Source organism: Galeopterus variegatus, unplaced genomic scaffold (genome assembly GCF_000696425.1).
Source record: "Galeopterus variegatus unplaced genomic scaffold, G_variegatus-3.0.2 Scaffold2498, whole genome shotgun sequence".
Lineage (NCBI taxonomy): Eukaryota > Metazoa > Chordata > Mammalia > Dermoptera > Cynocephalidae > Galeopterus > Galeopterus variegatus.
This window is the reverse complement of record NW_007728609.1, coordinates 198,759-220,830: the sequence shown is the minus strand read 5'-3', so window position 1 is coordinate 220,830 and position 22,072 is coordinate 198,759. Positions and strand designations below refer to the sequence as shown.

Genomic DNA, 22,072 nt, shown 5'->3' with positions numbered 1-22,072 from the left:
AAAAAAAAGAAAAAAAAGGAAAAATAAAAAAAAAAAAAAAAAAAAAAAAAAAAAAAAAAAAAAAAAAAACAAGTACACTTAAGAACAGAAAAGAGAGAAATAAAAACTATGAAAAGCAAATGGAAATTCTAGAATTAAAAAATACAATATTTAAAATAAATATTTCACTAGAAAACCTTAACAGCAAATTGGAGATCAAAGTCAATGAACCTGAAGATAAAAATATAAAATATCTAGTCTGACAAAAAGACTGATAAAAATGAACAAATCTCAATGGTTTGTGAGACAGTATCAAAACTCAAATGTTTATAATTATAATCCATGAAGAGGAGAGAATGCAGCAGAAAAAATGTCTGAAGAAAGAATAGCAAAAAGTCCCCAAATTTGATGAAAGGTATAAATTTACAGATTCAAGAAGCTCAGAAACCCTAAGCAGCATAAACACAAGAAAACCACACTCAAGCACACCTTCCTCAAATTGCCAAAAACCAAAGATAAAGAGAAAATCTTTAATGAACCATGAAAAAAACAACAAATCACACACAGGAGAAAACAATACAAATGACTGGTAACTTCTCATTAGACAAAATGGAAACCAAAAGGCAGTGGAACACCTTTAAAGTGCTAAACCAAAGAACTATCTACCCAAAATCCCATATCCAGCAAAAATAAAGACAAAAACTTGCGGAATTTGTTACCAACAGACTGACACTGCAAGAATACTAAAGAAAATTCTTCAGGTTGGAAGAAAATGATATTAGATGAAAACTCAGATCTTCAGTGAGAAAAGAATAGCACTGTAAATGACAAATATTTGGGTAAATTAAAGAGAACAATTTTTTTCCCTCTTAATTTCATTAAAACACACATGACTGTTTAAAGAAAAATTACATTGAATTGTGGAATATTAATATATGTCAATGTAACACATATGACAACTAGGGCATAAAGTACAGATGGTGGTAAATGGACTTGTAGAATTGCAAAATTCTTAAATTTTACATAAAGGAGAATGTTAACTCGAATACACTACTGTAGCCATTGCCTACCTTCCATAATGACATTACATCCTAACTTCTCTGAGGCCCAAGTAGGACAAGGAAAATAATAAAGCTTTCCTCCAAAGCCTTCCCACAACAGAAGCCTTCTAACATTGCTCATATGAGGATAGGGACTCATGTCTCTATATGCAAACTTTAATATGAAAATGCAAAATTGTTAAAAGGTATTTCTACATCAAGAAAACAAAGAAAAACACCAAACTATGAATGTAATGAGATATATTAATTAAAAATATTAAAAATATATTATTTTTCTTCATCCTCTACTAAATGAGTTAAAATCTATATTTACTCAAGGCTCCCAAAATAAGTTTGGGAACTGAGGTTATTTAACATTTCATACAAAGCAAAATTATATTTGGAAAACTGACCTTGATTTCCTTTATTCCTTTCTTTGATTTTAAAGTTTCTTCAGCAGACTTTGTTTTCTCATTCTTCTTTACTGTTTCACTTACAACTTTTTTTCCACTTGGTATAACTCCAAAGAATTTCCGAATGTCCTAAAAGTAAAAAAAGGAGATTCATAAATAAATATTAACTACTTAAAATTGGGATCCGAACCCTCGGACGGGAGCGCCGCCGCGCTTCCCAAGCGGCGCACTATCCAGTGCGCCACCGGGCCGGCCAGGAGATCTTAACTCTTGACTTGTTGTTGTCAACACCATGCTCTCCCAAGTGAGCTAACCGGACATCCCTATATAGGGATCCGAACCCGTGGCCTGGGTGTTATCAGCACCACACTCTCCCAAGTGAGCCATGGGCCAGCCCTAACTGCTTAAAATTCTAATTTCAATTGTAAAATGGGACAGCTTTACACACACACTGGTTTACCCTGAGTAATTTCTCCATATCGCGATAGTTCCATGTATGCAGTAGCATTCTTTTTATGTACAAAAGTTAAAATTAGGTGATAAAGATAAAATTACCTGAGTTAAAAATAATTTGCCTAATGAAAAGTAATATTAATTCCCAGAATCTGGTCAAAAACAGGGCAAACATGGGGCCGGCCCGGTGGCGCACTGGATAAGTGTGCCGCTTGGGAAGCGCGGTGGCGCTCCCGTCTGAGGGTTCGGATCCCACATACAGACCGGTTCCCGCTCACTGGCTGAGCGAGGCACGGGAGCAGCACCGAGGGTTGCAATCCCGTTGCCAGTCCCTGGTCCGGTACGGGGGCAACACTGAGGGTTGCGATCCGTTGCCGGACACGGAAAAAGATAAAAGACAAAAAAAAAAAAAAAAAAAAACAGGGCAAACATAAGTGAGTCAAATTTTTGTTAATGACAGCACAATTATCAAAGAGGCAAGTAGCAGGTATTTATTGATCATGTGTACACATACACATCCCATCCGCCCAAACATAGCTGGGGAGAAGACAAGAGTTGAAGAATGTGATCTTTGTCCATGGGATTTATACTCCAGTTTGAGAGAATAACTCTCACAACCCTGATCATCCGTAGTAACTAAGAACCTTGAAGTTATTTTCCTTTATATCTTTTTTCTGAATTCTGAAGAAAAACTCTGATGCTTGTTATAATAGGCTCTTTAATTACTCCATCCCCTATGTTAAGCTTTAGAATTCAAATTAATCATGCTGAAACATTTACAATGTAACTTACAATTAAAATCAATCTTTCCTTATCTTTTGCATATTGAGTCTTCCCTACTCTTCCAGAATTTAGTTTTGAAGAATCTGTGGTGTAGAGGAAAGAGAACAGACCTTAGAATCAAAAATTCTTGGTTTGAATCTGTGCTTTAGTGCTTTCTACCTGTGTGACTTTGGGCAAGTTACAGAATCTGAATGTGTTTTCTCCTCAGTAAAATGGGACTAATAAGCCCTACAGTTTATGAAGACTAATTTTGCATCTATCACAATTTGGCTCAGTAAAAACTTTCCCTTCACTTCCTTTCTTAACTATTATGCCTTCACATCACTCAAACATCTCTATTTATAATTATCTCTGCTTATCAACAAGTATAAGGAACACAAAATAATGAGAACTGGATTCAAGAAGGAGCTGTACCACTTTCCCTCTTTCTATCCTTGATGATTATAATCTTGAGTTTTTCAGTACTTTTTACTCCTCCAACCAATCTCTATTGTACGAGAGAAATGCCTACAAAAGTACTTTGTAAAGTGTAAGAAAAGTTAGCAATTATTTCCTAGATCCTGGCAGTAACTGTCTTACCTACTCTTACAATGTCAAAAATCCCAAACAAGTTCGTGACACACACACACACACACACACACACACACACACACACACACACACACACAAATAACTGTGATTAAGCCCAATAAATGGAGCAGATAAATGAGGTACACGGGCATGTTAAATTAAAAAAAAAAAAAATTACCTGGTTTTACAGCCTCTTTTGTAAATCTCCTAATATGGAAAGTTACAAAACCATGCTAATTACATATAAGTCTAGAAAGTACTGTTTACAGAATGGATACCTCAGCTATAAAATTGAGACATTTGCGTCAGGTGCTAAAGAAAAGAAGGATAATAAAGCAAGCCATAGTCTTCCTTATAATTTGCAAAGAATCAAGTTTGAGGCTGACAGCTACTTACTTTATTGCTTCTGGAGGAAATGAGAGTTTCACATCGGAGTTTCACTTTCGAAATTACAGTGATTCTTCACTCAAACAGTGGTGACTGTTTAAACACATGCACACAGAGAAAGAGAGAGCAATAGTGTGCATGTGCCACAGAAATACCAAAACTGTAAGTTAAGGCAAGAATTTTGTTACCAGCAGACCTACACTGCAAGAATGCTAAAGAAAATTCTTCAGGTTGGAAGAAAATGATATTAGATGAAAATTCAGATCTTCAGTGAGAAAAGAATAGCACTGTAAATGACAAATATTTGGGTAAATTAAAGAGAACAATTTTTCCCTCTTAATTTCATTAAAACATACATGACTGTTTAAAGAAAAATTACATTAAATTGTGGAGTATTAATATATGTCAATGTAACACATATGACAACTAGGGCATAAAGTATGGATGGTGGTAAATGGACTTGTAGAATTGCAAAGAAGCAATTTAGCTAAACCACACAGCTCAAGTACTGGTCCCCACAGGAAGTTCCCCCATTTTAGAAGTAAAGGACAAAAAATTAGTTCCGGCAGCATCTCAGGGCTGCCTGGGGACCTGAAGCATGGATCCGGGGACTGGTCCCCCCTCCCACAACCAGGCACAACATCAGCACCAGGGAGCATGCCATAAACATCACCTCCATGTGGTTGGCCCACCACAGCCACCACAATAACCACGGCTACCTCAAAAGCATGTAGACACCACAATCACCACACAGATGGTCCACCAGCCACTGGAGCACATTGATAACACAAGGAGAGTCACCAGCAGAGATCAAAGAAAAGAAGAGGATGTCTCTCTCCACGAAGCCCATTCCAGAGTGATAAAAGAAGCATCTGCTCTACAATAATACTGGGGGACCTGAACATACCTCTCAGCATTGGACAGATCATCTGGGCAACAAATCAACAGAGTAACCGTTACTTTTTCAGAAGGAGAGAAGAAATCTAGGGTTATCAGAGGTGGGAGGAGAGGGGATAGGGAGAGACTGAACAAGGAGAATAAAAAATAAATACAGGGCCGGCCCGCTGGCGCACTGCTACAGTGAGCCGCTTGGGAAGCGCGGCAGCACTCCCGCCGAGGGTTCGGATCCCACGTGCAGACCGGCGGCTCACTGGCTGAGCGAGGAGCGGGGGCAACACCCAGGGTTGCGATCCCATTGCCGGTCCCGGTCAGGTACGGGCGCAACACTGAGGGTTGCGATCCGTTGCCGGTCACGAAAAAAGACAAAAAGACAAAAAAATAAAATAAAATAAAATAAATACGATTTGCAACAATATATATGCTAGTAATATGGATTTGATCAACATGTGTCAATGTTGAACCCCCAAAATATGTATAATCAATTATGATTCAATAAAAATTTTAAAAATAAATAAAAATAAATTAAATAAAAGGGTTCTACAAATCAATAAAAGATAACCCAATAGAAAAATGAATAAAAGCTACTAACAGGCAAATTATAAAAGAAATAAAAATAACCAATACATGTAATAAAAGATGCTCAACTTCATAAATAAGTAGATAAATTAAAACTTGATTATTTTCGCCTAAGTTTTAAAAAATTGATAATGCCCAGATTTGCCAAGGATGTGGGGAAACAGATGCTCACATACTGAATTGCTGATAAAAGTAAAAATTTGTATATTCTTTCTAGAGGACAATACGCCAATACTTATCAAAATTTTAAATGTGCATACCCTTTGTCCCAGTAATTCCATTTCTAAAATGGTAAAAGAAATAAAAGTATGTTTTAGGCGGAAAACTAAGGGAGAGTAATGATTAACTTTTCTTTCCTCTTCAACAATTAATAATTGAACAAATAGTTCTATTCAAGCAAGGCAACAGATTTAGGCAAAAATCACATAAAAATTAAAACAAATTTCAGCAGAGATAACTAATAATGTTTTTCATGCTTTAATTAGCTACTGGATGCAGATTTATGTCTTTTGATAATCCTATGAAGTAAACACAACAAACAGAATTAGAATCCCGTCCCCATTTTACAGATGAGCAAGTGGAATGGTTAAGTCAGACAAACACAGGTCTTCTGTCAGTTTTGCCACTTACTAATGAACAGTTGGGATGAGTTACTTCATTTCTCTTTCCCTTAGTTTCCTTATGATGCCACTTGCCTCACAGGATCCCTATGAGGATTAGAGGTGGCACACCAAAAATCTCCAGAATGGAACCTGGTCCTCTAACTCCAAGTCTTTGTCATAGCTTTCCACTTGACCATGACTGCCCCCTCATAGTTTTCCTGTAACAATAAGGATATCTACATAAGTAGCCATAACTGCACAATTAGTGTGGCCTTTCCCTTCTCATTATTCCTGATACATTTGATCCTTGTATGCATACATGCAGGCACTGGGCCAGTGACTTAGGACACAAAATGAGCATTCCTTTATGAGAGAAATGACCTCATAAAGCTATCTGGGAGACAAATAGTATATAAAGAATACAATACAATGCTAAGACAGAACTAATCACAGGGTTATAAGAGCACCAGGAACACCTACCACAAAGGACCTCAGGGACTGCTCCCCAAAAGAAATAACACCTGAACTGGGTCTTAAAATGATCAGTAAGAGATACATATGATAATCAGAGGAATTTAAGATTAAATATATTTCTGTAAGTTCCATGTAGCAGGCCTGTCTGTCCCACCACTGTATCTCAAATATAGGGCCAGACCCCAGATAAGTAAGTAGATGCTTAATTGATAGGACACATGAATGGTTATTCCTAAGATCACTGACCTTCATACCTGGGCTCAGAAAGAGAGGCTCTTTATTATGTAAAATAAAACTGATGGTAGATTTGTTTTTAAAGATTGTGTATTAAAAGAATCTTTAATTGGGATTAACTTTTTGCTATGACTTTACCTAAATTTTTGTTTTAAGAAATTTTAAGAAGATATTAACGCTTATCGTTGTTTATTATTTCTGAGCTAAATTATTAAATTTTTTGTTTGTTTCTTGTTTTTTTAAAATGATGGTCAGTAAGGGGATCTTAACCCTTGACTTGGTGTTGTCAGCACCACGCTCTCCCAAGTGAGCAAACAGGCCATCCCTATATAGGGATCCGAACCCACGACCTTGATGTTATCAGCACCACACTCTACCAAGTGAGCCACGGGCCGGGTCTTATTTTATTAAATTTGACTTTCTACAATTGATCTTATTATTCTCTCGTCATTTTACAATATTATGGCTCCAAAAAAAAAAAAAATACTTTCACTTTTAGTAAGATACTTCCTCTTCTCCAAAATTTGTTTTTAGCAAAACAATTACTTTTTTTTAGAAATCAGAAATATCTCTACATATATAATCAATGTAACTGATGCAACAAAGTGTAGCACAGGCCTCAAGAATTTCTCTGAGGAAGACACCGGCAAGTGAAATAGAAATATGGTCTGAAAAATCTTTGAACAGTAACAGGTTCAAGCTAGGAAGAATTCTAAAGGCCTGCATCAACCTCTTTCATTAACTCATTTATTCATTCAAGAAATACATACTAAGAGTCTTCCATGGGCCAAGAACTACTCTTGGTGCTTGAGATAAACAAAACAGGCAAAATTCTCTGTTCTCATGGATCTTTCATTCTACTTTCTGCTCTTAATCCTTTAGAAAAGAGCAATCACAGGAAATAAAAAACACATGAAATAAAGCACAGCAGAAAAGGGAAACAAACAGCTTCCACTAACATGCCCTAGAATCTACTGAGATTCTGCTCCCATGACAGTGAAAAGACCCATTTCCATTCTTAGTTGTATTAACGAGGATATGTAAGATTCTGAAGTCATAATATTCAACATCACTAAGCCTTAGACTACTCTCTCTCAATGAAATACACTGAGAGGATCACAGAAGTTTTCAGGTACCTGATCCAAAAATTCAAACCAACACTGGCAAAATTAAACAGAAAATGGAAATAATTATCTGATTTAGGTTTAAAAAATAAGCTCTCCTCTCATACCTGTGTAACTGGGTAACTGAAGCATATGAGACTGCTTATGCCTGATCAAATGGTTTACTTCAGAATTTTGACATTTTCACCAGGACTAATGTACTCTGATTATGGTTTTTATTCATCCAGAAGTCAACTTTTTACAAATGACTTCTGATCCAAAAAATCAAATTTAACTACTTATATGAATACAGAAATTAAGTTCAAATAGAAATTAGCCTACAACATAATAAAGCAAACACTGTATTTCTCTAAGCTACATTACTCATTGTTAATAAATGTTTTAGTAGCTTAAATATATACTCATGCATAAAAGGCCAAAGATGTCTTCATACCAGTTAAGTTTTACCTTTTAGTTGACTTTTTATTGGAAATGCAAAGTTTATTTGTACTTAATCACTCATCAAATATTTATGGAAAATATTAGGGCTGGCCTGTGGCTCACTTGGGAGAGTGTGGTGCTGACAGCACCAAGTCGGGGGTTAAGATCCCCTACTGGTCATCTTTAAAGAAAAGAAAATATACCATGTGACACATCCTATACAGCAGTTCCCTGTCCTTGTGACCCCTATCCTTGCAGAGCTTATATGCTAATGAAAGAAGTTGTCAATAATAAGTTGCCCATTTATTAAAATATGCCAAAGTGTGTGCCAAGGAGCCAAAGTGAGTGGTCTTTCACTAACTGTACCAGTAATTTTTACACTTTTGTGGAACTAATGAAAGCTATGAATATTTTCCGCAGAAATATCCAAAAACAAAAACATTTTTAAGACATTTTAGGGGTTTTCCCCTGAAGCCTATAATGAACCCCAAGTTAAAAACTTTGGATCTGCACACTCACACTGTGGGAGCGAGCTCACACCCACTTAACTTCAGTACTACTTATGTACACACTGATATCTCCTAAATCTTGTGTATCTACTCCAAGCCTCTTCTGACCTCCATATCCCAGTAGCTAACAGCCTACTGGATATATCTATGTCCAAATATCCCAAAGTTGCTTCCAACTCATAATGCCCAAAGCTGAGTTCATATTCTGCTGGCACTTGCTTCCCCGCCTTTATTCCCCATCTTCTTGCACAGCACCACCATTCACCCAAAACGAATACACAGGCACTGTCTATCCTCCTCACTCCGACCCTCCACCTAAGCATCTCTCACACACGGCTGTCCTCTCTCCCCTATTCCCATTGCCACTGTCCTAACTCAGGACTTCATTGATTTAATTATTTAATAAATGCTTACACTTACCTACTGTATGCCATGTAAAGACTTAAGCACTTTTAAAATATTAATATTTAATCCACATAACAATCCTATGAAGCTGTTAAACCCAATTCACAGATAAGAAAATTGAGAATGCTAGTGAGACATTCTCTGGTAAAAGTTTTGAAATTTAAGATGTTCTTAATGTAACCAAAAAAGACTTCCCGCATTTTCCTACCTTGAGGTATAACTAACACTTCTACAATACTATCAGAGAGAAGCACTCCCTATCAAGGCAGCCCAAATACAATTTAAATATACATATACCAAGACAAAGTACCCGACTTTGTCAAGAACTCAAAAAAATTATGCATTTTTTAAGAGTCTTTAACCCATACCAAGAAGATTCCAACTTGGTTAGTTATAAATCTACTAACAGAGTTAGAAATGAAAAAAATTTTTTTCTTTAAATCCTCTTAAATCCACACAGAAGTGATCTATCAAAATGACTTTTAGCATTAGAAGGTCAAAGTACAAAAGCTGACATATATTTACTTTGAAGTATAACCAAACAGTTCTAATTACTTTGTTTTACTGATAGGCTCAAACAACAAAAAAGTTAGATTTGACTACCAAAAATGTGAAGCAAAAGCAATTTATGTCACTGTGTTCATTTATCTTTAAAGAACACAGGATTTTATGCAAAATAAGTACCACAGTGCTCTCCAGAGTAGTTATATTTTGGCTTTACTTCTCTATTTTGAGAGTAACAAAGAAATATAAATATATCTGGTTAATATTTAATAGCCCACCAAATCCACCAGCAGAAATTGATTATCATCAACACACTTCACAAAATCTGATATAGGCTGAATGTGTCCCCCAAAGTTTCATGTTTTAGAAACTTAATCTCCACTATGACAGTGTTAATGGAGTGGGAAGTCCTATTACAGTAATTAAAAGGTGGGGCCCATGGGCCGGCCCATGGCTCACTTGGGAGAGTGTGGTGCTGATAACACCAAGGCCCCGGGTTCGGATCCCACATAGGGATGGCCGGTTCGCTCACTGGGTGAGTGTGGTGCTGACAACACCAAGTCAAGGGTTAAGATCCCCTTACCGGTCATCTTTATAAAAAAAAATTAAAATTAAAATTAAAATTTAAAAAAAAAAGGTGGGGCCTTTAAGAGGTGATTAGATTGTGAGGACTGTACCCTTTATGATAGATTGATCCATTCATGGAATACTGGGCATGGTTCTGAAGGCTTTATAAGGAGAGTGAGTGAGAAGCTTAGTCTCTCTCTTACTAATCCACTTTTGCCATGTGACACTCTGTGTTGCTGTTAAGAATTACCACCCACTGGGCCGGTCCAGTGGCGCACTGGAGAGTGCGCCACTTGGGAGTGCGGCGGCACTCCCGCCAAGGGTTCGGATCCCATGTGGAGACCGGTTCCGCTCACTGGCTGAGCGCGGTGCGGGTGCAACACCGAGGGTTGCGATCCCGTTGCTGGTCCCGGTACGGGCACGACACTGAGGGTTGCAATCCCGTTACCGGTCAGTAAAAAAAGACAAAAAGGAAAAAAAAAAAAAAGAATTACCACCCACCAACAAGGCCCTTACCAGGTGTGTTTCCTGGACTTTGGACTTCCCAGCCTCTGAAACTGTAAGGAATAAATTTTTCTTTTCAGTTTCAGGCATTTTGTTATAAGCAATGGAGACAGACTAATATACTGTCCAAATATAAAAATCTTTTATCTTGAAAACCACTAAAATGTAAAACTATATATCTGACTAAAACATACAATGATGTAATTGGTGGGAGCACAGCAAAAAAAAAATTATGAGATAATCTAAAAGTATTTAAAAGTAGGGCTGGCTGATCAGCTCACTTGGTTAGAGCATGGTACTGATAACATCAAGTTCAAGAGTTCAGATCCCCATATCAGCCAGCTGCCAAAATTAATTAATTAATTAATTAATTAATTAATTAATTAAAGTATATTATGGCTTTATACTTTAAAAGCAAAAAAGTAAGCTGTTGAAAGTCTTTCCCCCTAAGATCAGGAAAAAGAGAGGATGCCCATTCTTGCCATTTGTATTCAATGTTGTGGAGGTCCTAGCAAAAAGAACTAGATAAGAGGGCTGGCCAGTTAGCTCAGCTGGTTACAGCTTGGTGCTGATAAAACCAAGGTCCAGGATTCAATACCTGTACCAGTGAACTGATCCCCCCACCCCCTGAAAAAAAAGAATTAGACAAGAAAATGAAATAAAAGGTCCCTAGATTGGACAACAAGAAGTAAAACTATCTCTGTTTGCAGATGAAACAATCTTATATATAGAAAATCATGGGCTGACCAGTTAGCTCAATTCTTTAGAGCACAGTGGTATAATACCAAGGTCAAGGGTTTAAATCCCCACACCAGCCAGCTGCCAAAAAAAAGACAATCATAAGGAATCTGCTAAAAAACTATAGAACTAATAAATAAGTTCAGCAAGAATACAAGATCAATATACAAAAATCAATTGTATTTCTATACTCTTGCAATGAATATGAAAGTGAAATTAAGAAAACAATTCCATTTAAAATATCATCAAAATGAATAAAATACTTAACAAGTATTTAACAAAAGAAGTGTAAAACCCATACTTTGAAAACTACATAATATTGTTTAAAGAAATTTTAAAAGACCTAAATAAATAGATGTCCCATGTTCATGGATCAGAAGATTTAATATTGTTAAGATGGCAATACTTCCCAAATTGATCTACAGATTCAACCCGTCCCCTATAGAAATCCCAGCTGGCTTCTTTGCTGATTCTAAAATTCGTATGGAAATTCAAGGGACCAGAATAGCCAAAACAATCTTGAAAAAGAACGAAGTTGGAGAACTCAATACTTCCTGATTTCAAAAATTATTACAAAGTCACAATAATAAAGAGTGTATTGCTGGCATTAGGACAGACATGTGGATCAATGAAACTGAACTGAGAGTCCAGGGAAAAAACCCACACTTACAGTCAATTGATTTTTGAGAAGATGCAAGATAATTTTCAAAAGGGAAAGAATGGGTTTTTCAAAAAATGACACTGGGACAACTAGATATCCACATCCAAAAAAATAAACTTGGAACTCTACACTTCACACCCCATACAAAAATTAACTCAAAATGGAAAAAGGCCTAAATGTAAGAGCTAAAACTATAAAACCCTTAGAAGAAAACATAAGCATAAATTTTCACGACTTGGATTAGGCAACGGAAGACTTGAATGATGAGAAAAAGACAGACATGCAAGGATCTGGAGAAAGAGTATTCCTGGAAAAGGAAACAGCAAGAACAAAAGCCCTGAGACAGAAACAGGACCAGCCTAACACACTCAAAAGACAGAGAGATGAAACCAGAGAGGTAGGTAAGGGCTTTATAGGCCAAGTACTAGTACACAAGGCAAAAACTCTATTATAATAGGGTCACAGAACTGCCCCAGGGGGGAGCATTCCACATAGTAAACTATGATGTGAAAGGGGCCTTCTAGAGAGGGGCAATGAAGCAGCTAGCATTAGAATGTATTTAGACAGACCTGACTGCTCTTCAAAAAGGCTGTCCTTTTTGCATATTTTCAATAATTACACTTGCCAATTAGTTATATATGCTGACCTCTTAAAAATGGCATCTCTCACGTTTTACTCACATTTTGAGCAAACAAATCACACAGCAATCCAAATTGCTTACATGGCTTTTTATTCCTTTTACTTTTGTTTCTATCCCTTTAATAGATATATTCACATGGTTCAAAATTCAAAAGGGTAAAAAGTCTCCCTCCAACCCTCCTTCTGAGACACATACTTCCCATCTCTGGAGGCCAACACATGTTATCAGTTAGTTAATTCCTTGTGTATCTTTCCACACAGATTTTATATCTTGGCAATTGTTTCATATCAGGGTATAAAGTTTTCTCATTTTTCTAGTGGCTGCATAGTATTCCATTGTGTGGACGAAGTATTTTATTCCTTTACTGATACCTATTAATTAGAAACTATTTTGAAAAAAGTCAGCTCCCTGATTTTTAATTAATCTTTCATCTGATTAATTGAGGTGATAAGAGTTTGGATGTGCTGTCCCCACCAAAACTCATGTGTAAATCTAATCCCCAATGTGGCAGTGCTGGGAGTTGAGTCATGGGGGTGGATCCCTCATGGATGGATTAATGCTCTCCCTTGGAGAGGGGGGCCTGAGTGAGATCTCACTCTATTAGTTCCTGCGACAGCTGGTTATTTAAAAGATTCTGGCACCTCCTCTCTCTGTCTTGCTTCCTCTCGCCATGTGATCTGCTTGTACCCACCGGCTGCCTGTCGCTTTCTAGCTGCCTGTTGCTTTCTGCCATGAGTAGAAGCAGACTGAGGCCCATGCCAGATGCAGCTGTCCCAAAATCATAAGCCAAATAAACCTCTGTTCTTTATAAATTACCCAGTCTCAGGTATTTCTGTTATAGCTACACAAACGGACTAACACAGATGGGCTTCAGAAGACAGGTGAATCCCCTAAAATGGTAGGTATGTGCCTACACACGTTTCGCTGGGCAGAAAATTTGCATACCATTCACCACATTTATCAAGGGAACTGTGACCCAAACAAACGTTAAGAATTACTGTCCTGAAAGTATGCACTCGTATTCAATAAACATTTGTTGAGCAGAATTTTGGGTTTTGCTGATTTTTGTACTAGAGACTGGAGGGCTAAATTAAATACCAATATAATCCAAATTCTTACCTACTTTATAGAAACTTTCCCCATTAACAAACACTAAAACTGACCAATTTGACCTATTTCTTTCCTGAAAAGAGGTTTAGTTTTCATTTGAACCATGCACAGGAGTACTAAAGAAAGAAAAAAACCAAAATTAAAAGTACCTGAATGATCAAAAGTTGGCTATACAACCTGTCATTCACTATAACCCACAACAGAGGCATCTACAATGTCCCTTAAAATCTATGTAACTTTCCATAGAGTCCTTTCTGAGAAAACAGATCATCGGTAGTCGTGTAGTTGTATGAAGTCTACTCCATGCCAGCCAGCAGAAAGGAAGCTTTATTTATAAAATCTTGTTTAATCCTCAAAACAATCATTTAAGGCAGCTATTATTCCCCTCCACTCTTTTACAGGTAAGGAAACAGAGGCTTAAAGAGATTAAAGTTAAGCTACTTCCTTGCCCAAGACCACATAATTATTAAACTAAACTATACTAGTACAGTAACATAACCCTAAACTAAGCTATTAAACTAAAACATCACCCCGTTCTTCACCTTCAAGGCTTAAAACCTCATCAACTTTCCACAATACGATGGTGTCTGAACTCCAAAATGTAATGATGATCATTTGGCAGTATAATGCAATGGTCAGAAACACCTAGGTTCTAATTCTAGTTCAACCATCTACTAATTGTATGACAAATTGCTTAAACTCTAAAAGGTGCCTTTACCACCTGTAAAAATGAATTGCTGTGGGTTTAAATTTTTAAAAAGGTACATAAAACAAACAGCTCACATACTGACCTAAGAAGATGCTTGGTACAATGGCCACTATCATCACTACTTTATCCTTTTTTTGAGAAGAAACAGAAAGGGCTGCAAGATTTCCCAATTTGGCATAAAACTCCCCCACCCCCGCCCCAAATGTTGGCATTCTGACAAGCTGAAAAATGCCTGAAAAAATTATAACTGTTTGTTAAGTATCTTCTGGCTTAATGGAACATCTTAAATTGTTCTTTAAATTAAAATATTTTCAGGCTGGCCGGTTAGATCAGCTGGTTAGAGCATGGTATTATAACACCAGGGTCAAGGGTTTGGATCCCCACACTGGCCAGCCACCAAAAGAAAAGAAATAAATATACATATGTACATATTATATATATATATATTCGTATAACTTCGTATAATGTATGCTATACGAAGTTATTACGGGTGTAAAGAAGGAAGGAGAGAAGGCAGAAGAAAAAGAGAGGAAAGGAGGTTTAGATCTAAAATAAAAGAAAAGAAAACTGCCATGGAAACACTTTCTAAAACTAAGGGTTCAATAGGTCCCCTTATTGTGGTCAAAACCACAACATTAATTTAGAAATAAGGTTCTTCTAAAACATGTAATGTGGAAGCAATGAATTGGGATGTTATTGTCTGAAAAGATCTAACTGTATATATATATATATATATATATATATATATATATATACACACATATATATTTCGAACACATAACTATACCCATTGCCATACCATCATGAATGTCTATTTTGCCAGCTGCATAATTATTTCACTCCCTATTTGCTTGAATGCTTTATGCAGAATTACGCACCGAGGTTTTGGAGTTTAAGATTATTTTATAACATCAGGTGATAAGAGATGACAGCTGTCAAGTACATTACATCTGTTTCTATTTGCTGTATCTTTCCCCCTGGTAAACTCCTTTGACTCCTATGAACTCATCCAAACATCCTCTGCATTCCCTCGTTCTCAAAACAGCAGAAACGAGTGTTCATTGAATAAGCGGAAATGAGAGGAGCGGGGCTTTTAAAGATGAGGGTTCAAGGCCTGACACAACTTATTCTTAAGAAAGAAGAGTCTGTTACATTTTTCTCCCTTAGGACCCAAAGCTTGAAATCCACGCTTCAGACAGGACTCAAACTGAAATTCGGAGCATCGCTGAACAGGAAAATCACTTTACTCCTGCCTCCCGAAATCGCCATCAGTACTCCCTCCCTTCCCCCAAGAGCCGAAAAAAAGTGAAAATGCCGCGTGGCATCAAAATCCCTGCGGCCGCGTGGCATCAAAATCCCTGCGCGCTGGCTGCCGCCGGGAGTTAGCGCCCGTCCTAGGAAAGTTTGCGCCCAGTGCCCGGCGCGGGGCCCCTTCTGTGCCTTCGCTCCTCTGCCGAGCCACCACCCCCGTCCGCCCCCACCCTGCATACCAGGAGTGCACAGGCCACACACTCGGCCTGCAAAGTTTCCCAAGCCCCCGAGCCGCACGGACTCCCCCAGGGGCTCACCATCGCAGCCCCAGGGTTAAGGCGCCGGCGACGGGTTGGCCGGCTGGGGGACCCGTTATCGGGGCTCGGGATCCATTGGCGCCAACAACTTCTCCCGCGAAGTAGAAGGCGGCGAAGGCGGCGGCGCGCGGCGATGACGTCAGGAGGCGCGCGCTTCCCTTCAGCTCCGCCCGGGGGCGGGAGTTGCGGCGTCTGCCCAGGTGCCACCCCGCAGGCCTGCGGGCGCTGTCATCGCGAGGAGCCGCGGGACCGTGGTCCGAGAGCGGGTTTGCGTCCTCGATTTTTGGACGGGGCGCTCAAGTGAGGGGTCCGAGATTGGTTTCCTCGGAAGGCTGGGCACACAGCTTGCTTCCGGTGACACGTCTGAAGGGCGCATTGCCCAGCAGTAGCTTTCAAAAGTGTTTACTGCCACCCGCAGTAAGATGAATATTTTAGATGTACGTTTCCCATATTACATATAAATATCTATCCTGAAACGAGAGTTTCACCAAACTATTTACCCTGATCTTTATTTTTTAATGTTTGACACACTGAATTGGTTTTTTCGCTTACTAATAGATGAGACGCACAGTTTGAAAATCATGAAGCTAAAGGACAATCTTTATAGCACAATTCCAGAGCAAAAAGGACTTTGGTAAAATCATCTTGTCACCACCACTCACCCCATTTTATACATGTAAAGTATGAAGCCTAAACAAGTTAAAAGGTCCAGCTTTGTTCCAAAACTCCCAGGCTACCAATTTAGGCACCCTAATTCTCAAACCTGTGGTGATGTGTGCGTAATCAGGGTGTAACAAGGTGGATCTCCATAGAAAAACAATGATACCTGAAAGCTTTGGAGTAAATAAGTTTTATATTAATAGATAAGCAACTTAATTGTGGAATAGAATGCAACATTTGCATACAATTTTAAGAGAAAACGAGACCACAAAGAGCTTACTGGGGAAAACTATATCTCAGGCTTTGGCCCTAGACTTTCAAATCCTTATCCACCCACTCTCTGTTGGGTCTTGCACTTTATGACTCCAATATCTCTACGATGAAATACAGCAAAGCCTCCTGGAGTTCAACAGAGGCTAAGCATCCAGAGCTTGTATTTACTATTGTAATATGCGCCAGGCATGCAGCTATGGACTTAGTTCAGCTCATTTTATCCCCGCAGTGACACTGACTACTATTATTATCCCCAATTTTCAAACAAGTAAACTGTTACTCGTGAACCTTCACTGCGTGTGTCCCTCTGAAGCCAGAATGCTAGGTTCCCACAAGATGCAAGTTATGTGACCATGGGCAAGTTACTGTGACTCAGTTTCCTCATCTGTAAAATAAGGACAATAGTACTACTTCAAAGGGTTGTTCTAGAGTTGTTCCTAGTACACAAGCAGATAATAATAGTTTGGGTATTTTGTGGGGGGTTTTTTTGTCTTTTTTGTGACCGGTAAGGGGAACGCAACGCTTGACTTGGTGTCACCCGCACCGTGCTCAGCCAGTGAGCGCACCAGCCATCCCTATATAGGATCCGAACCCGCGGCGGGAGCACCGCTGCACTCCCAGTGCCGCACTCTCCCGAGCGAGCCACAGGGTCGGCCCTGGGTTGTTGTTTTTTTTTAAGTGAGCTATTATTATCATTATTATTATACGAGATGTTATAGAGAGAGATAGTTTCAAAAATGAATTTATCTACTACCACAATTTTGCTTTGGGAAATATTTGATTGGGGATAGTCGGGGGGGGGCGGGGGCGGTCATTAGATCCTTTGAGAAATCAATAAAAACTATGAACCCATTCCCCAGAAAAGTGTACATAGCAGACACATCACACAAGTTTTTACCTGTAATTTCAGAGGACCTAAACCAACTTACAATATTCATTGTGTTGTAAATCAATAAGTGAGTAAATAAGACATACATTAAAAGTTGTACATATATTTTGCATTATATTACTTTTAACTTTTGTATTTCTTTTTAAGCATTTTGAATCCTTCCTTGAATTTAGGTGAATCTTAAGTCAGAAGCCTTTAACTTCCAGAAAGATACTTAACTGAATCTGTTAGATTGTTTTCCTTTTATCTCAAAAATAAGCCAGATTAAAAATGGCTGCATATGCTTTGATACTTCTCTCTTAAACCTAGACTGACTGATTTGACCAAAGAATACACTGGAACTGATGCAATTCCAGTTTCAGACCTAAGCTTTAAGAAGACCAGCAGCTCCTACTTTGCTCTCTTGGAGCTCAGAGCCACCATGTAAAGCCAGAAAGGGCCAGCTGAGCCCAGCCTTATGGTCATCTCCACCAGGTATCAGGCATGTAAATGAAGCCATCTTGGATCCACCATCCCAGCGACTGATGGAATTCCATTAGGTGACCTCATTCAACACCTTCTAGAAAAAAAAAATTTTTTTTAAGAAAAGAAAAAAAGATAAATAATTTTTAAAAAAAATTTAAAGCATCTTGTAGAGCAGAAAAATCACCTATCCAAATTTCCTGACCTGCAGTAGCATGAGCATAATAAAATTATTGCTCTTTTAAGGTACTGAATATTGGAGTGAATTTATTGTGAAGTAATAGATAACCAGAACATAAATATTCTTAAAGACCCAACATATAAGCAAAAGATAAGAATGAACAGAAAAATTGGGTGTTTTCTCCACTGTGGTGACTTTTATTGATGTGTTCATTCAACAAATACTGAGAATCTACTGTGTATCAGCACTTCTTATGTGCATGCTGGGTACCCAGAGTAAGACAGGCAGACCCAACTTCCATAAAGTTTATATTTTTGAGAAAAAGGAAAATAAATGAGTAGAGCAAAATAAATTATACGTTTTCAGGTAAGAGTAAGGCCTATAAAGCAAATAATGCAACATGATGAGATAGAAGATAACTGGGGAGGAGAATGTGGAAGCATTGTAAATAAGTGACCAAGGGCTTGCCAGTTAGTTCAGTTGGTTAGAGCACAGCCTTATAACACCAAAGTTGTTGGTTCAGATCCCCATACCAGCTGCCCAAAGAAAAGAATAAGAGATCAAAAGGACCCCAAAGAAGAGGACACTGAGATGGCACATGAATGTTGAGAAGGTGGCAGCAGGTAGAAAACCCCTGATATGGGAATGAGTTAAACATATTCAAGGAACAGCAGGAAAGCCAGTTTATGACTGTTGCTCAGTTAACAAGTGGGAGTGATAAGAGGTTAGGCTGGGTGGAGGGGAGGGTAGAGATCATTCAGAGCCTTGGGCCCTATCAAGGAGTTTCAATTTTACTCTAAGTGCAAAGAGAAGACTTCTCAAGATTTTAAACTAAGATTACTATGAAGCCACCATTCTGATACTTTGTATTTTATGACCAAAAAGAAAAAAAAAGGATTACTCTATGTTTTATGGCAAAATATGATACCCATTTGTTTTCCATGGCAAAGACATCTTTAAGAATGCTAAAAAGATTTCTAAATATTTTTTTTAACTTGTCTATAGGGGAGCAGTAGAGTCTCTTATCAAGTTTGTTTCTACATAAATAGCTGCATCTGGATTTTAACCTTTGCTTGGCACTATTCTATAATAGTGTCTACTTTGAATTTGTTCCAGACAAAAGACCAACCAAAGACCAGTCTGTGTGCGCCTTCCATTTGTATGTGGTCTTTCTTTGGCAATGAGAATAAAATTATAATTGGTTATAACTACTTCCATGTCTTAGTATTAATTGAAAGACCATAGTAATGCATCTCCAGGAAACTGAAGATACACAAAGAATGCGACAAACTAGGGCTGCTGGTTTTTAGATAGTTCTTCAGAGAAGCACAGAAAAGTCATTTATTGATAATAGAAAACATTAGCTAAGATTTCTTGCATGTCTTCTTAAAAATGTTTTGACCAAAAGTTTTTCCTCATTCTCCTTTAGTCGTTAGTTTAGCTCTTCTTAGTATAAATATTTCTCAAACCAGCTGATGAATAAATGAGACTGATAATTGAATTGTAGAGTCAAGTTAGTGAAAGATAACACAGAAATTGGATAAGCACTCCGGTTTCCAGAATTAAGGGCATCTGTCCCAAAGCCTTAAATATTTCTTAAAATGTTTTTTTTTTTTTCTTTTAATAATGATTTGAGACCTAACACAGGGAAGACACATGTTTAAGGGACTTATTGTATATTCGATCTGATTATATGTGCTCACTGGCCTTGTCTTAATCCTTAAAAGAAAGGGTTTCAGGGAAAACTTTAACATTATCAACAAAGCCAATTTCGTGAAAGTCAGATCTATTCCCCCACACACACACTCCTTAGGAATTTACGTTCCATGCAGAACTCTTTACCCCAAAAGTTACAAAATTGACATTAGCATCTTTAATAGTATGTTTCTGAACTTATGAATAGTTGTATTATGCTTACAATAATTGGCTCTCTTTCCATAACATATACAAAGAGATGAAACATTGCCCTCCTAAAATGACTAAAAGATGTATGTTAGTTAGGAAGTGCATGATCTGAATTTTGGTCCTCCCTTATACTCTAACTACTAGTACTATGTGTAAATGGAAAACAACTGTGATGGTCAAAATAAATTCTCAATGTTAATATGTCTACCTTAATTAACTTATCTATGTGATAGGAATAACCCTTTACTTGGAGTCATTTTGAAATCTTTTTCAGAAGCACAATAGTCACATTGTCTTTCACTAGACTTTTAAAAGTCAACAGAAATCAATCGAATTTTCACTGTGCAACAACAAATGTGACTTTCTGCCCTCTGGATAAATATTAGCATGTCCTGCTTTGTCAGGGTTTATTGGAACATTTTCCTTACAGAAAACAGTCCGTTAGGCAGCTTGTCTCTTTCTGTGTTCATGATGACTGCAGATCCAGACCGGTGATGTCGACCTCGTAATCCATTTATGATCATAATCATTAAATCATAATCTGTCACCATTAAAGTGCACATATTCTAACTTAGGAAATTAGGCACTAACTGCGTCATTTATCCTAATTCTTGGATGATATCCACTTTACCTTCTTAATATGATTATGCTTGAGTAATCTAAGTTTATATAAACTTGCCTGATGATTTTTATATCCTACAAATAGTAAGAAGATTCTGCCAAGTAAATCAGTATATTCGCTTACATGAGAAGAAATGTTTACATTTAAAATAGTAAATTTAACAAAAAGCATTGTAGTGGATTGAATTATGTCCCCCAAAACTCCCTGAAGCTTGAATTATGCCCTCCAAGTTTTACGTATTAGAAACTTAGCCTCGCTGTGACTGTTAAGAGGGTGGGAAATCATATTATGGTAATTGAAAGATGGGGCCTTAAAGAGGTGATTGGCTTGTAGGACCATGAGGTAGTGAATGGATTAAAAATGGTGGTCAGGGGCGTGGTTCTGAGGGCTTTAAAAGAAGAGGAGAGTCTGTCTTTCTCTCTCTCTCTGCTCTCTCTGCTTCCACCATCTTACAATGTGATATCCCTGGGTCACTGTAGCCACCACCAGATGGACTTTGGACTTCCCAGCCTTAGAAACTGTAAGCAATAAATTTTGTTTTCTTATAAATTACCCAGTTCCATGTATTTTGTTATAGCGACACAAAAAGGACTAATACAAGCACATACCTTCACTGTTGACATACGCATTTGATTACATATATAATGCGGGTTAATTCCCTAATGTGTTCCATGGCAATTTCAGGGGTGTGTATAGACAAAGCAACAGGAGTTCCAACAGCATTTCATAGTGATAGAAGCTTTTCTGATTAGGATAATCTTCTTTTCCAAGTCTTACAAGTCATAGTATCTCCAGGATTTTTGTTGTTGCTTCACAGAAATAATGTGAGACAGTGAATAAGGGAAATGACCATCAGTTATTTGAGAACTGCTGCTATAGTGAGACCACATACCTGAAATATTCCAGTCTCTCAGGACCCTTGAGAATCTGAAATTCTGTGATAAGGTATGCCCAGAATCCTCATTCATATTTCAGTAATGTTTGCAATTTTTAAAAAGATTAATTTTCCATAGAAATCTCATAGGTCATCTTTCTTGACATGTAGTTTATTTTTTTTCCAATAAAACTTTATTTTTGGGCCGGCCCGTGGCTCACTCGGGAGAGTGCGGTGCTGATAACACCAAGGCCACGGGTTCGGATCCCATATAGGGATGGCCGGTTCGCTCACTGGCTGAGCGTGGTGCTGACAACACCAAGTCAAGGGTTAAGA

At 37.9% G+C, this 22,072-nt stretch overlaps 1 protein-coding gene across 1 annotated transcript in view; it reads right to left on the bottom strand.

Annotated features, from left to right (window-relative positions):
- Window positions 1-15,964, bottom strand: part of RFC1 (replication factor C (activator 1) 1, 145kDa) — a 76,862-nt gene extending 60,898 nt beyond the window's left edge. Inside the window, exons 1-2 of the mRNA XM_008581987.1 lie at window positions 15,871-15,964; window positions 1,433-1,561 (exon numbers count right to left, since the gene is read on the bottom strand). Coding sequence (XP_008580209.1) covers window positions 1,433-1,561; window positions 15,871-15,873 — 132 coding nt within the window. The 5' untranslated portion in view covers window positions 15,874-15,964. The remainder of the gene's footprint in view (window positions 1-1,432; window positions 1,562-15,870) is intronic.
- Between the last annotated feature and the right edge of the window lie 6,108 nt (window positions 15,965-22,072).